This window comes from Gallinula chloropus, assembly GCF_964237585.1.
Source record: "Gallinula chloropus genome assembly, chromosome: 5".
Classification (NCBI taxonomy): Eukaryota; Metazoa; Chordata; class Aves; order Gruiformes; family Rallidae; genus Gallinula; species Gallinula chloropus.
In genome coordinates this window covers 7,253,264-7,268,102 of record NC_140090.1, presented here as the reverse complement: position 1 = coordinate 7,268,102, position 14,839 = coordinate 7,253,264, and the positions used below count along the sequence as shown (strand labels likewise).

General features: G+C 43.7%; 1 protein-coding gene across 3 annotated transcripts; it reads left to right on the top strand.

The window, feature by feature from the left end:
- The first annotated feature begins 273 nt into the window (after positions 1-273).
- UBXN4 (UBX domain protein 4) lies at positions 274-14,555 on the top strand. Of its 3 annotated transcripts, none has more exons than XM_084265074.1 (13): positions 274-358; positions 5,522-5,624; positions 6,488-6,516; positions 7,354-7,472; positions 8,061-8,223; positions 8,667-8,769; positions 10,290-10,344; positions 10,489-10,653; positions 11,396-11,523; positions 12,004-12,106; positions 12,402-12,533; positions 13,085-13,293; positions 13,917-14,555. In XM_084265074.1, the coding sequence occupies exons 1-13, from the start codon at positions 277-279 to the stop codon at positions 14,053-14,055; spliced, it is 1,530 nt and encodes a 509-aa protein (XP_084121200.1). In that variant the 5' UTR covers positions 274-276; the 3' UTR covers positions 14,056-14,555. The 3 variants fall into 3 exon arrangements, with proteins under 3 accessions (XP_084121200.1, XP_084121202.1, XP_084121201.1); XM_084265075.1 differs by lacking the exon at positions 274-358 and adding an exon at positions 1,417-1,441; XM_084265076.1 differs by lacking the exon at positions 6,488-6,516 and having other exon boundaries at positions 277-358; positions 7,390-7,472.
- The last annotated feature ends 284 nt before the right edge of the window (positions 14,556-14,839 follow it).

Below are 14,839 nucleotides of genomic sequence, written 5' to 3'. Positions count from 1 at the left end.
CAGCCATTTTGTGGCGGGACACAGCTCAGGGGCCGGGCGCTGTCACGGCGGGACTCCGGCGCTACCGCCGCACCACTCGAAGCGCCAAGATGGCGCCCGTCCGAGGCGAATCTGCCGCCAACCCGCGCGTGGCCGGGGGCGGGCACGCACCGCCCGCGGACGCCAATCAGAAGGCGGCGGCGGGCCGCGGCCGCCGGCGCACGCGCGGAGCGGGGCCGTTGGGGCGGCGGCGCATGCGCCTGGCGGCGGCTCGCACAGCCCGGGGCCGGCGGCACCATGATGTGGTTCGGCGGCTCCATCCCGGCCGCCATCGCCGCCGCCAAACAGCAGAGTTCGGTCTTCGTCGTGTTCGTGTCAGGTACGGCCCGGCCGGGGCGGGAGGGCAGTGCCGGGCGCTGGGCCGCCCGCGCACTGACACGGCGACGGGGCCGGGAGCGGCGGCCGCCGCCGCTCGGACAGGCCTGCGGGCTGCGGTGCTGTCCCTGAGGCCGGCCAGAGCGGCTCCAGGCTCCGCCAGCCCCCGAGTCGAGCGGAGCTCCCGGCCGAGGCGCTGCCCCGCGGGGTGCCTGGCGCCCGTAGACTTCCCGGTCGGGAGGGCCCCGCCTGCGTGCGGCCCTGTCAGCCGGCGCTGCTCGGCCGCTCGCCCCCGGGCGGAGCTTGCCGGAGGCTCCGCAGCGCCTTCGCCAGCTGTTGCTTCGCCGCCTCCCCCTCCCGCCGAGCAGTGATTTCTGCTGTGTCAGTACGAGTCCCTGCTGCCCGGCCCTGTGGGTCGTGGCCCGCCGCAGAGCTGTCCCGGCCCCCAGGCCTTGCCCTTGTCCTGCTGCAGCGCGGCTTTAGGCGCTGCTCTGGGGAGTGAAATCGATTGCTCGCCCTCCGCTGTAGCCGTGCATGAGCCTGCGATCCGTTCTTCCTGCTGTGGCTTCCTGAGCTCTCTGTGTACAGTGTCCTTTTTCTTTCCTTAACCCATCCTGTGGCTGCATGGTAACTGAAGAAACTTACAGAAACTCATGTTGGCTTCATGTATGTTGCCTTTCTGTCTGGATAAATGAGAGAGGGTAAAGGGAAAGGAGGATATAAAGCAGACTGTAATGTTTTTCTTGTATTTTTATGTGTGCTGCATCATTTGTTTTTACTCTTGCCCTAAGAGTTTGTGGTTTGAAGTTTTTCAGATGCCTCATGAAGAAACAACCACACCAAATGTGTGGCTGGTGTTGCTCCCTGAAGAGTGATTGAACCATGGGATTCACTGTTTCAGGAAGTTCACTCCCAGAGGGGATCTGAACAGAGAAGTGAAGTGTAGTTAAGTTCCTTTGTTGACGCAACTCTCCTTATACATGGAGAACAGCCTCACTCAAGGTCTTTAAGCCAAGATGATGCTGTGTTAGGGTAGCGTATGCAGGTTTTAAGGCAGCATTTTAAAGCCCACAAATCATGATGACAGGTGGGTGCTATGATGGGAACGTGTTTTAGCATTGGATTGTTACAAACATACTCTTACTGCCTACCTGAAAGCTGTCTGCCTTCACAGGCAATAATGAAATGATTGTAATGTGTTGTACAATATTAGATGTAAAGCCAGGTGGCAAACAGCAAGCAGTATCCTGATGGAGGAGTTTGCAGCACTTGACATCTTCACCTGTGAAACATAATGTCTGGTGACTTGGTTAAAGGCTGATCTTGCCCCCTGCCCCACGCAGAGTTAAAAGTTTACTACTGCATTTCTTGAGTGTTTCAGATGCTCTGTATTGGGTTTGTTTGGCAAGGTTTTGCTAGCAGGGGTGCTACAGGGGTGGTGGCTTCTTTGAGAAGCTGCCAGAAGCTTCCCCCATATCTGATAGAGCCAATGCCAGCCGGCTGCAAGATGGACCCGCTGCTGGACAGGGCTGAACCCATCAGTGATGATGGCAGTGCCTCTGATAACATATTTAAGGAAAAAAATCCAAGCTGGGCATCAGCAATTGCAGCTGGATAGAGGAGTGAGAAGATGTGGGAAGAACAACTCTGCAAACTCCAAGGTTGGTGAAGAAGGAGGGGTCCCATGAAGCCCCTGGAGCAGACCATGGTGAGGCAGGCTGTCCCCCTACAGCCCAGGGAGGATGATGGTGGGAGCAGATAGTCCACCTGTAGCCCGTGGAGGACACCACACCAGAGCCTGGCAGGACCTGTGACCCTGTGGAGAGAGGGGCCCACACCAGAACTGGTTTGCTGGTAGGACTTGTGACCCTGTGAGTGCCCAGGCTGGAGCTGTCTGTACCTGAAGGCCTGTACCCTGTGGAAGGGACCCGTGCTGGGGCAGTTGGTGAAGAGCTGCAACCTGTGGGAAGGACTCACTCTGGAGAAGGTAGTGGAGGACTGTCTGCCATGGGAGGGACTCCCCATGGGGGAAGGAGTGTGAGGAATTCTCCCCTGCAGAGGAAGGAGCAGCAGAGACAACGTGATGAACTGACCCCAACCCCCATTCCCCATCCCCCTGTGCTGCTGGGTGGGAAGGAGGGAGAGAAATCAGGAGAGAAGTTAAGCCTGGGAAGAAGGGAGGGGTGGGGAGAAGGTGACCCATTTCTTGACTCTGAATTCATTGGCAATAAATGAAATTAATTTCCCCAAGTTGAGCCTGTTTTGCCCATGACAGTAACTGCTGGGTGATCTCCCTGTCCTTATCTCAACCCAGGAGCCTTTCCTTATATTTTCTCTCCCCATCCAGCTGAGGAGGGGAGTGGCTTTGGGGGGCACCAGTCCCCCAGTCAAAGTTACCCACCACAAAGATTGATTTTTTAATAGTACCTGTATTTTGCACTTGATAGGCCCATATTGGGGATGAAGCATTGCATGTTGTAACTTATTTCCAGCATTTTTAATGGAACTGTAGCAGTGCACAAATCTGACCTCTTCTTCTAGATGTTGACTCAGTAGATGTAGGACTGTATAGATACAGAAAGTGGAGATAAATTCATGCTTGCAGGAATGTGACCTGGTTTTGACATTGTAGCATGCTGTAAGGGTTGGTTTTGTTTGTTCTTATGAGTACTGAAAAAAAGGAGTGAGTTCATGTGACCGTATCTCCAAAATGAAAGAGTTGGAGAGTTCTGTCCAGCTCAGGTCTGCCCCAGGAACAGTGAGACTGGGGCAGCCAACCTGTGACAGAGCTGGTCGTGAAGGAGTTCTGTTAGGCCTGCCGGGAAAGGGAATTGGGAAACCCAAGACCATACTTTCTCACATGTGTGGAAGCAGGTGTGTTTGAAGGATGCAGACTGCTGAAAGAATAGGCTATTTTTATCCTGGTGATGACTGGGCCTGTTGTTTGGGTAGAGCTGTATTTAAAACTGCACAGCTGTTGGTGGTAGCAGCTTTGAATGTGTTTACACTACACACACACTTGCCCACAGGCACTTGACAAGCAGCTTTCTGAGCAGAAAAACTGATTTCAGGAGTGTTGTTGTACGCTTCATCCTGTAATGCATAGGGGGACAAAAACTAAAGGAAAAAAGCTTGTGTGTCAGAAATGGAGAATAGAAATTAACAGTAATTTGAGGGTGGCTGCTGTGGAGGATAGACTCGACCAAAATGAATGAATTCTGGTTTCTGCTACCATCTCTCTGTCCCTCTCTCCCTCCTCATTTTCTAAACAAGTGCCAGAAGGCGAGGAACTGGATGATTCCTCCTGATTCTAGCATATTTTCCAGCCAAGCAAGAAATAATGTGGCTCTTTATCTTAACAGTGAGGTGGTGTTTGACTGCAAATGCATGTTGTTCAACCAGGGTTTTTTTTCTTGAACATTTTTGTTTGCCTCTATAATCCTAACATGTTTTAGTTCAGTTTTTAAAACCTTCACAGCACGCTCTGGTGATGTAGTTGTGCAAGGATATTAAAAAATCCCTTCTCATTCACTTTCTAGGACGGTTGTTTGTGTGGAAAAGTTAGTGTTAGCAAGTGTTTGGGTATTTTTAGTAGCCTAATCGGATAAGCACGTGTCCTTTTGAAATAGTGTGTGTGGTGAAGCAGCTGTCTGCCTCTGAGCCTTGGAAAGGGGGGCGGAGGCTTGAACCACTCTTGGCAGAACAGCTGCATCCATTGACCACACTTGGAAGCACTGCAGTTAAAGAGGAAAGGTTCCTAGATAAAATATCCTAAATTGATGGGGTTGTGTAGAATAATAGTAAGAAATAAGTAGTTTCTTATTTGCTCCAGTACTACTAGGGAAAAATCAACACCTGTGGCTGGAAAAGACTTCTAGGAATCAGTGTATTTTTGAGAGGTGTCATTGTGGCCCCTCAGTCATGGCCTTAAGGCAGCAGGGCTTCAAGAGGGGCTGCACGTACAGCTCCTGATCTTTAACAGCTCTAAAATACTGCATGAAACAACAACTGGGCTGAAACAAAGCAATGGTTTGTTGTTGTCCTGGAATAATGGGCTACTGTACTTCTCTACTTGTGACTCAAATTCCTCATCAAGAGTACAGTTGCTTCCAAGCTGCTGGGAAGTACTACAGATTGAAAATAAACAAATGGTTGCAGGCCAGTTTACTTGTTGAAAGATGGCAAATATTCACTGGAATGTGTTTATTAACCCAAATCCTCCCTAAACTGGTGATTTGGAAGATAAAACTGTGATTGATGTTGTTTCTTCTGATAAAAATAACACTTTGGAACCTGTGGCCCCAGAACACCTTTGTAGTTTCCCTTCCTTTAGTATCTCCTCTTCTACAAGTTATTCTTGTTCCTGTGTGCTCATCTCTCCTTTTCCTCCCCTCCTGCTGTCGCTGTTCATGTCAGGAACTGGAATACAGAACTAAGCTACAAGTAATCCTGCAAATAAAGGCTTTTTGCTGGTGGCTGTGGTTTTGCTTTTGTTTTTTTAATCAAGCTGTGAAACTTTCATGCTGAATTACGTATTTACAAGAGGTGGAAAATGTCATTTTATGTATTAGCAGCTGGTGTGCCAGTAGGTAATTAAATTTATAAGGAGGAATAGGCATGTTTTAGAATGTTTGTTGATCAAGCCTAATGTCAGGGAGAAGCAATGGTTCACTGTGATGTGAGATCTTGCATATGATGAGAGAAAATCTAGAATAATCATATTAAACATGATACTGTTGCATTTAACATTGTGTAATAACATGCTTCTTGCATATGCATGAGCATGTAACGTGGAAGTGAGGCCGTTCACTGGTTGCACAATTAGATGATGCAATCAAGACAGTCTGTGGACTTGCCATCACTTTCAGTCCCTTCTGCTCCCTTGGAGCAGCTCACCATGCAGCTGGGTTACTGCTAAAGCTACATGCTTGCTGGCTTGGAAGGATTTGGGGTGCATTAGGGTTTTGAAATGTTACCAAGGTGAATTAGCTGGAGGGAATTGTCTGCAGATTATTTTAAAAAATTAAAAAAAAAAACCAAACACCCTCACCCCCCAACTTGAAAATAATCTTTCAGAGGTGATGTCAAGTAATGGAAGCAAAGCTAAAATCCGACCAGAGACAGTCATTTGTGGTGTTTTGCAATACACATGTGCTGTATCTTGCAGGTGAGGATGAACAATCTACTGAGATGGCTGCAAGGTGGGAAGATGAGAAGGTGACTGAAGCTGCCTCAGATGGTTTTGTTGCTATTAAAATCGACACCAAAAGGTTTGATCCTATTCCAGTTCTGTCTCTTATACAATCTTCCATTGATGATGATGAGAGTAAGAGGCTTTTGAAGTCTTTGCCCTGGTTTGGCTGTAGTCTAAATATAAGATTCCAGAGCATAAGTGAACTCAGTGCTCCTGAAACCATCAGAGCCTGAGAAAATTCTAAATTTCAAAATTCACTGTTGTTTTCTGCAGGATACTCATTGTGTATTTAGGACTGTATTTCAGTACCAGTTGAAGAATACTTGAGGTTGTCCTTTTCATCAAGAAGAGAGACAAAAGTTACATTAAAAAGCTGGAATGAAAATGCCAGTGCTCTTGAGGCAATTCTTGCTTTACCAAGTTACATAATGAATTAAAAAACTCTCATGAATTCAGACAGATAAAAATCTGTGAAGCCCCAGAGAAAATATCCTTGTCTCTATTGTAGCACACAGAATGGAGCAGCAGTGAAGCTCCTGAGTAAAATGCTCAGCTGGTTTTGTCTGGGTTCCAGTCTGTGTGCAGAAAGTGCATTGGTGTTTCCCAAAATGGTATTCTTTTTAAAATGCTTGATGGATGATTTATTAACTGCTGTATTATTTGCACTCAATAGACTAGATGTCTTCCTTGAATTGTTTCTTAGCACCGTTTCCCTAATCCTTTTTTTAGTCAACTGTGTTGACAAGGGATTGTCACCATGTCAACACACAGGCAGAACGTTAATGAGAAGATGCAATGCAAATTTGCTGTTAGTGCTCTCTCCAGGATTTAAATAGTTTTTTGTGTGATAGTGGGGCAGTTATTTTTATGATTAAAGACTTAATCTAAGGTGATTGCAAAGTGATTGCTTCTCTTAAATCAGTCTTTTCTTTTAAACAGTGAAGCATGCCTGCAGTTTTCTCAAATTTGTATCCTTTGAGATCAGTTTAGATGCTACATCATGTTTGCAGGTAATTGCTCTTTACAAGTTAATACTGTTCTTAAGACAAATGTTTAAAGCAGCCTTAGTTATACTACTACTTATGGCACAAACATGCAATAAACTGTGTAGTTAAAAGATGCCATCTGTGTATCCAACTTGCTGTCAGTTCTTGAGATGGTGAAGTTGGGTGGGTTTTTAATGTTAATCTTGGGTAGTTCTCCAAATAAAAAATCAGCCAAAGCTCCATGTAAACAGAATAACCCATTGGTATTGCTAATCAGTGTTAGAAAGCAAACAAGAAATGCTTCAAATTATTAGCTGGAGTTCAGCAGTATGGAGAAGAGGAACAAGTAATGGGTTGGGTTCTATCAGAGACACAGGTGTGAAGTTAGGCAAATATCTCTGTGTGAAGTAGGTCACTGTTTATAGCTCAGGAATTCTGTATGATGCAGAGAAAGGGAATTCAATACCTTAACTTGCATTTTTCTTAATGTTGTAAAGAGTTTGTTAAAATCTATGTAAGATGATGTGTCACAGTAAAACCAAATCTTGCAAGTCAAAGCATGCTGTTGGATATCTGTGTTGGAGAAAAATATTTTGTCTTAGACCATTTTAAAGAAAAGAATAAATATTAATAAGTTGTGTGTATTTTCCAGCACTTTTCTTAATGTCTTTTCTTCTTCCTCCCTTGGGAGTGAGTACTAGCAACCAGGTGGAGATAGAGTATTGGGCTAGAAGGTTCTGTAGGAAGGACTTGGAGTTTTGCTTTTAAAGTTGCTTTACACACTTTTGTCATGTGTTGCCCTTAACTGTTGCTGTGCAGATCCTGTAGTGTGTGTTCCATCGAGTTTTTTTATAGGAGACAATGGAATCCCTTTGGAAGTAATTGCTGGCAGTGTTTCTGTTGAAGAGCTTGTCACCAGAATCCATAAAGTTAAGCAGGTAATGCTTGCTGCCAGACTGGGTCTTTCTGGTGGAGTTGAGTGTGCTCACATGCCCCAGAGATGTCCCTGGCCCTTAGCTTGTGCCTTGGGGAATGAAGAGTTATTGGTTCTGGATCCTTCCAACAACAAAAATCTGCAAATTTAACTTTGGTACACAGCTTGAACAGGTTGGAAAGCATTATGCAAAGTGCTATGTTAGTATTTTTGCTTCACAGATTGATTTAGATCATCTGTGTGATACCTACAGTATTGAAGAAATACATCAAGAGCTCTAAATGACAGACCAGTTACTCTGCCAGTAAAGTCCATATGTAATACTGTCTTTGTAATGTGGATGTATAAAATTATGCTGTGGAACAGAATATAAATATAGTTTTATCACTTTGACTTCAAGTGTGAAGACTAACATTAGGAAGAATATGAAATATGATTGCACCACACTCAACAAGATGTGATAATTTTAGTTTTGTATTTTAAGTAGGAGTGATTCTCCAAAAAAAAAAAAAAACCCTTAGTATTGACCTTTGAACCTATGGGAAATATTTGAAGTTTCATAGTCTTGGGTATTTTTCTCCCATTTTCTTAGATGCACAGAGTAAAAGGGCAGCCTTTGGAAAATGGAAGTCAGCCATCTGCTCCCTGTCCCTCCTCTCAATCTGATGGTGCTCCAGAAAATATGCAATCCAGAGCAGGAGAGTTTCAAGACTCTCCTGAGTCTGTAACATCTGAGACAATAAGACCCTCTGCTGGTAATGTACTTTTACACAAATGCTAGTTAATTTGCTTGTGAAATAGTTTTCCTTTTCTTAAGTTCTGTGATGGTATATAAAGGACAATATATTGAGTGGACTTGTTGAGGAAAACCTTGTGTATCCCAGAATCCTTCTTCCAAGTCCAGAAGGAAGAATAACTTCCCATTCTGCTCACTTCTAATGAGTGAGAAATCTGTGGTTTATTAAAATTGTACATGCTTTCTTGAAACAGGATTCAATAAAAATTCCTTCTCCAGGTTAGTAACTTGAAGCCAAATTGTTGTGAGGCAAGGGAAAGTCTGAATAGCAGAACCTTTTGTCTCCTTAAGATACTCTCATTGCTGTGAATTATGGCTAATAATGAGCATAATGATTTTTATGATAAGAAACTCACCTCTGGTTTTTCTCCTATGCATTACTGTCTTGTAAATCACTCAAAGACACAGCAAACTTGGGTCAAGCAAGCCAGGAAGCAACTAATTCTTTAGATGAACAAGTGAGCAATGCTCAGCCTGTGAATGATCTTACACTCAAAGTAGAAAGGTGAGTCGTCTTGAGCAGACTTCCTAACTTACTGTATTTGGTTCAGGAGGCAGTTCTGTTGTGGGTTTTGTGGGTTTGGGTGGGGTTCTTTGAACAAACAGGCTTAATTACAGGATTTTGCAGCTTGTTCTGTTATCTGATAAACATTTATATGCTCTTATTTTTGTTCAGGCATCTGTGACAGTACTCAGGTTTATATCAGAACAGCTTTAAAATAAATCTCATTTTTAATGTACTCTAATATTAAAAGTTCACATTTGATATAACCTGAATACAGACAATATGTTTGTTACAAGTTTTTCAATGAGTTGTAACACTGAACTGACAGCTCTTGAAACTGGGGTGAGAGGGTGCTAGCCTTGGTTTTGTGCAGAGATGCCATCTTCCTCTTCTTCCTGCCTGTTTGTTGCCTGTTTGTAGTCTGGGCATATTGAAAAAGCCAGAGGAATCCTATTCTGAGACTCTTATTTTGCCCAGTGAACAACAGTGAGGTCTGATGAGCTCTTGCATTTTAAAGCAACCAGAAGTATCTGCTTCAGTACATTAAACAGAAGTGAACAAAATGGTGCATTCATTAAATGAATTGATACAGGATTTGAGTATAAAATTGTGGGGTTTTAGTGTTTGTAAGACTGCTGCTGGTTTTAATAGCCTATCTAAAACCAGGAATGCATAGTTAGCAGTAAAAATAATCCTATTTACTAAAATATAGTGTAAAACTTTTTCACATTTCAGACTTTTTTGAAATGTTGGGCAATAAGCATAATTTTCCTTGCTACTGGTATAATAATTTGTTTTCTCTTAAATACTGAAGTTCTCTATTAGAACGTGCATTAATCTTAAATTATACCACACTTGCATGTAACTACAGCATTTCTTTCAAGGATAAACACACAAAGCCCTGTGATAATTACCACCTTCTGGTTTAGAAAGCAAACCAGCTACCTTACAAACAAAATTTTTTTGATTACCTGACTTCTTAGGTTGTTTAGTCCTGCCTGCCTTTCCCCAGACTTAAATGTGTTGCAAGTTGCTATGGTTATTTTTGTCTCAGTCCTTATTATCAGGCCCCTTTCTGGATAGATGAGCCAGGTGCATGTGCATCTGTGTCAGTGGTAGATATTATTTGCTTTCTGGTTTAAGAAGTGATGTGCAGAAGATACCAGATGACTTGAACAATGAAGAGAAGACTGAGATTCAGTGTTTCTGTTCCTGCAGATGATAAATAGTATTCAGTTATTTTATGTCTTACAAGTTGGTTCAACAATAAGATGTAAGATTCCTTGCTTACTGAATGGAAAAGGATGGAGGGAATGTTAGAATTCCATTAGAAGTTGGAAATTCAGTGGTGATTCACTGCCTTGTATTTTTATGGGTTGTGCACCTGCATGTGAATGTTATGTTGGGTATTAGCACTGTGTTACAGTTCGCTTGTTTTGTTCTTCTGCAACTGTTTCATTAAGCTTTTTGAACGTTAGTAGCCAGCACTGCAGTTCTAAGACTTGTCATTCTTAATTTAGAATAACAAAAAAGCTGGAAGAAAGAAGAGAAGAGAAAAGGAAAGAGGAGGAACAGGTAACACAAACCACTTGCAATTTTTTCATACCCTTATTTGAAGAAGTGCTTCATTCCCTTTTAACCAAGTGTACTTCAGTCTTGTCTTACTCTTGTCCAAGGCAATTTTGTGGTCCAATTTTTACGTGTCTGTTTTTTATTCAGAAAGAAATAAAAAAAGAAATTGAACGGAGAAAAACTGGTAAAGAGATGTTGGAATACAAAAGGCGACAGGAAGAGGAGTTGACAAAACGTATGTTAGAGGAAAGGAACAGAGAAAAGGCAGAAGAGAGGGCTGCAAGAGAGCGCATACGACAGCAGATTGCAATGGTAAATCTGTGCCTTTGCAATTTAGTTACTTGCTGCTTTCTGTCACAAGGGCCACCAGTGGGCTAAAAGGGTAAATCCTCTTTCTTGGTGAAACTTTGAAAGACTGTCTGCTTTTCTGTTTGGAATCCTGCGGCCTTGTATTGTAACAGTTTATTTGGTGCTTATGTAGCGTTTCCTGTCTAGAAAAGGAAGTTTTTGCTTTCATAGACATGGGGATCCTTTCTATCTGAAAGGACATACCAACTTTTTGTCATCATTTCTCGAGGCCAGTGGGGAGTTATCACTTTTTAATATAAAAATAATTGCAATTTAAGCATAGTTCTGGAACAGAAGCAAGGGGACATGTAATTGTGGAACATGCAGAGCAACACTGATCTCAAAACAGTGGTGAGGATTGTTTTCTGAGTTTGTGTGTGTGCATATATGGAGATAAACAATTCGTAGGAATGGAAATCCTTCCTTGCTACTGGCTTTTGGCCTAGAAAACTTATATTGTGTAACTTTTTGTAAGGTTTTTCCCTGTATCTTTCCTGGAGTGTTGAACTTGCATGGGAAGATCACCTATTAACTACTGTTGTTGGGCAGGGAGTGCAGTTTGGCAGCGAGTGACTGCAGTGCTACTCTGATTTCTCAGTACAGCCTGTTTATACCTGTGCAGTTGAGTGCTGAGTACGGGTCGTAGCTCTCAATTTTAAGCTACAATTTCTGGTAAATTGAAGGTTTCTGCTTGGGCCCCTCACAGGATCGTGCTGAGAGAGCAGCTCGCTTTGCCAAGTCAAAGGAAGAAGTGGAAGCTGCGAAAGCTGCGGCTCTGCAGGCTAAACAAGCTGAAATAGAGGCCAGAAAAGAAGCATCTCAAAAGGAGCGAAGGTGAGATGCTGCAGAGAAGGAAGCCTGTGATTTTTGGGGAGAGGGGTGAAGAAACTTTTGAGAGGTTTAATATATCTCCGAACCTATTAATTGATACCATGTTGAACTGTCTAAGTAGTGACATGAGAAGTTGGCTTTGGTTTTTTATGTATATATAGAATATCTTGCCAAGCCAGCTTCTGTTCTGTGCCCTCATAGTACAACTTCTTGAGAAGATAGTAATATAAGCTAAACAAAAGAATAGGGGTTATACTTAATGCAGGTGTTTGAATGGTGATAGGTCTTGGACTCTGATTAAAAATATATTGTGATATATAAGCAGATGGTTGTCAACTGTGGATTCAAATTTAGGACCCACCAGCACTGCCATAAGTAGGATACCATCCCTCCTTCCACATCTTGGTGTTACCAAGCCAAAGCCCCAGGAGAGTTTTACCTGTAACTGTTTCTATGCTGACTGACCCAGTATGTGCCCTGCAGTGCAATAGCCAGGATCCAGTTCCGCCTCCCAGATGGATCGTCCTTCACTAACCAGTTCCCATCCGATGCACGGCTGGAAGAGGCAAGGCAGTTTGCTGCACAGGTAAATTGATGGTTTGTTTTCTCAGCTACATAGTGGTTATAACTTGGTGTAGCATCAACTAGTTGTTGATCATGGTGGAATTGTTTTCAGCTGCTTTCCATTTCGTTTACATGAAGGGGTTATAGTAGCAGCCTTTCCCATCTCATGAGTTAGGGGTTTGCAGGATATGAAAAACCCTGAATTTCTCTAGGAGATGCTTGATACAGAACAGAGTCAGTATGCAAGGTATACTCAACTGGCAAGTCTGCAGTTGTTTGAAAGTGAACAGTTACAAATGTTTTCTTTCCATTTTCAGACAGTTGGTAATACTTATGGCAATTTTTCACTGGCAACAATGTTTCCCAGAAGGGAGTTTACCAAAGAAGACTATGGAAAAAAGTTACTGGACCTGGAGCTAGCACCCAGTGCTTCAGTGGTGTTGCTGCCGGTAGGTGTTGGGTTTGTTTGCATTTTACTTTCGTGCAGACAGCAGTGCCATAGCTGTACATTTGCTCTTAGTTGGCCATAATAATCATAGAATCACAGAATGGGCTGGGTTGGAAGGGACCCCAAGGATCATAGAGCTCCAACCCCCCTGCCACAGGCAGAGACACCAACCACAGGCCTGGATCTACACAAGGCTGCCCAGGGTCCCATCCAACCTGGCCTTGAACACTTCCAGGGACGGGGCATCCGCTGCTTCTCTGGGCAGCCTGTTCCAGCACCTCACCACTCTTTCTGTAATAATATTTAATAATATTTGGCTTCAGTCTTGGTCTTCTGTGACAGATTGCAAAATTATGTTAGTTTTTGTCAGGGCTGCTTTGGAGGAGGATGTTTTCAGAAGCAGATAAATGGTGGTGTAAGTATTCTTCTGATGTGTAACCAAAGGAGTTCTTTTGTGTCTGATGAGCTGATGCTAAATGATGGGTGAAATACTCATGCTACAAGTGCCAGACTTTAGTGTCTGACAAGTTTGCTTTCTGTGTTCCTGACCAGGCGGGAAGACCTGCTACTGCTGTTGTTCAGGCTTCAGGTGGTGACCTGTGGAAGTTCTTGGGCACAATACTTTACCCCCTCTTAGCAGTTTGGAGATTTATTAGCAACTTCCTGTTTACAAGTCCACCCCCCTCACAGTCTACTGTGAGATCAACTCATCAGCAAGAGCATTCAAATCCTTCAGCCTCTGGCAGCGTTGAGCAAAGCAGGTAATCAAAACTGGAGGTAGCTGTTTCTCAAGCCCTTGTGTTAATGGGTTTTTATCTTGCAGTGGGGAACTGAGCTTGTATCTTTTACCTGTTTCTGGCCACCATCAGTCAGAGGGGTGGTGGCTGGTAAGCTGCTGGCTGGGATTCCTTGGCTTCTACATGTGTGTTGCAGCACCTGTGATTGGCTTCAGGCTCCAGTGCCAGGGTACAGAAAGTGTTGCCTTGTGGTGGTTTCTGAATAGGGAATTGAGCTGTGACTACAGCTCTGGCTCAGGCTGTTTGGATGATGTCAGATGGTTACAGTATGGTTGTACAAGAAACCTCAGGCAACCGAAGGCTTTGCCAGTGAAGGTCTGGTATTACCAGGGGATGGGATCTCCTGTACCAGGAGAGCCACTAGGCCCTTTCATGTGGCTTCAACAGCCAGGGCTTTCCAGGGAAAAGGAAATTCTGTCTGCTAAATGGCACATTCTCAGCTGGGTAGTACTTCACTAGGAACCAAAGGGCTGAAGAAAACTATTACTGGGTGTCTGAGGAGGAGGGATGCATCATGTGTATCTGTTGCATTGCCTTCTCTTGTGCAGTGGGGAAGCTGTCAAACCTCACTGTCCTTTGTACCCTAGGCAAGCAGTCAGGAAACGAGTGGTGGAAAAGCGGGGGGAAGACTTCAAGAAAGAAGGCAAAATATATAGACTGAGGACTCAAGATGATGGAGAAGATGACAACAATACCTGGAATGGGAATTCTACACAACAAATGTAGTTTGGAGTAACTGCAGAAATCAGTCTGGCTTTTCTTTTTCTTTTTTTTTTCTTTTTTTTTTTTTTCCCTCCTTGGTTGATCTTAGTCAACTAAAGCTTCTGGATAAGTGGGGCTTATTTTACACTGAATTAATTCTTATTCCTGCAGTGGAATATGGAACAAAGTCACCCAAGTTAGAAAAATGGTGGGAGTGTAGCCAAGACCTAGAAGCAAAGAGTTGAAAAGCCCGAAATCTCCATCAGCTTTCATAATCACTACACTACTGCCACAGGAAGGCACTTTTTAATCTATAAATACCCTGCTACATAAATTTAAGGGCCAGATATATTAATATAAAGGTCATGGTAGGCAATGACTGATTAAAATGTGGGTTTCAGAAGCACTATAAGTAGTAAATCGGGAAACTAATTTATGTGTAACTCTTTTCTTGCTTCTGCAACTGCAAGCAAAAACTTGTAGTTTTTAATTCCCTGAGCACTCAATAAACTATTTTCCAGAAAACATAACTGTCTTCTCTTGTGAAGTACTTGGACACATGGAAAAAAGCAGTTCAGGAGCAAACACTGAAATGTGAAGTACAGCAGGCAAACCTTTTGTTCTACTTCGTTATCTCACTTGGGCATAAGCAGCCTACTACTCTGCTCTGGTGAGACCCCCCCTGCAGTACTGGATCCAGCTCTGGGGTGCCCAGGACATGGAGCTATTGGGTGAGTCCAGAGGAGGGCACGAAGATGGTCTGAGGGCTGGAGCACCTCTCCGTGAAGTCAGGCTTAGCAAGTTGGGC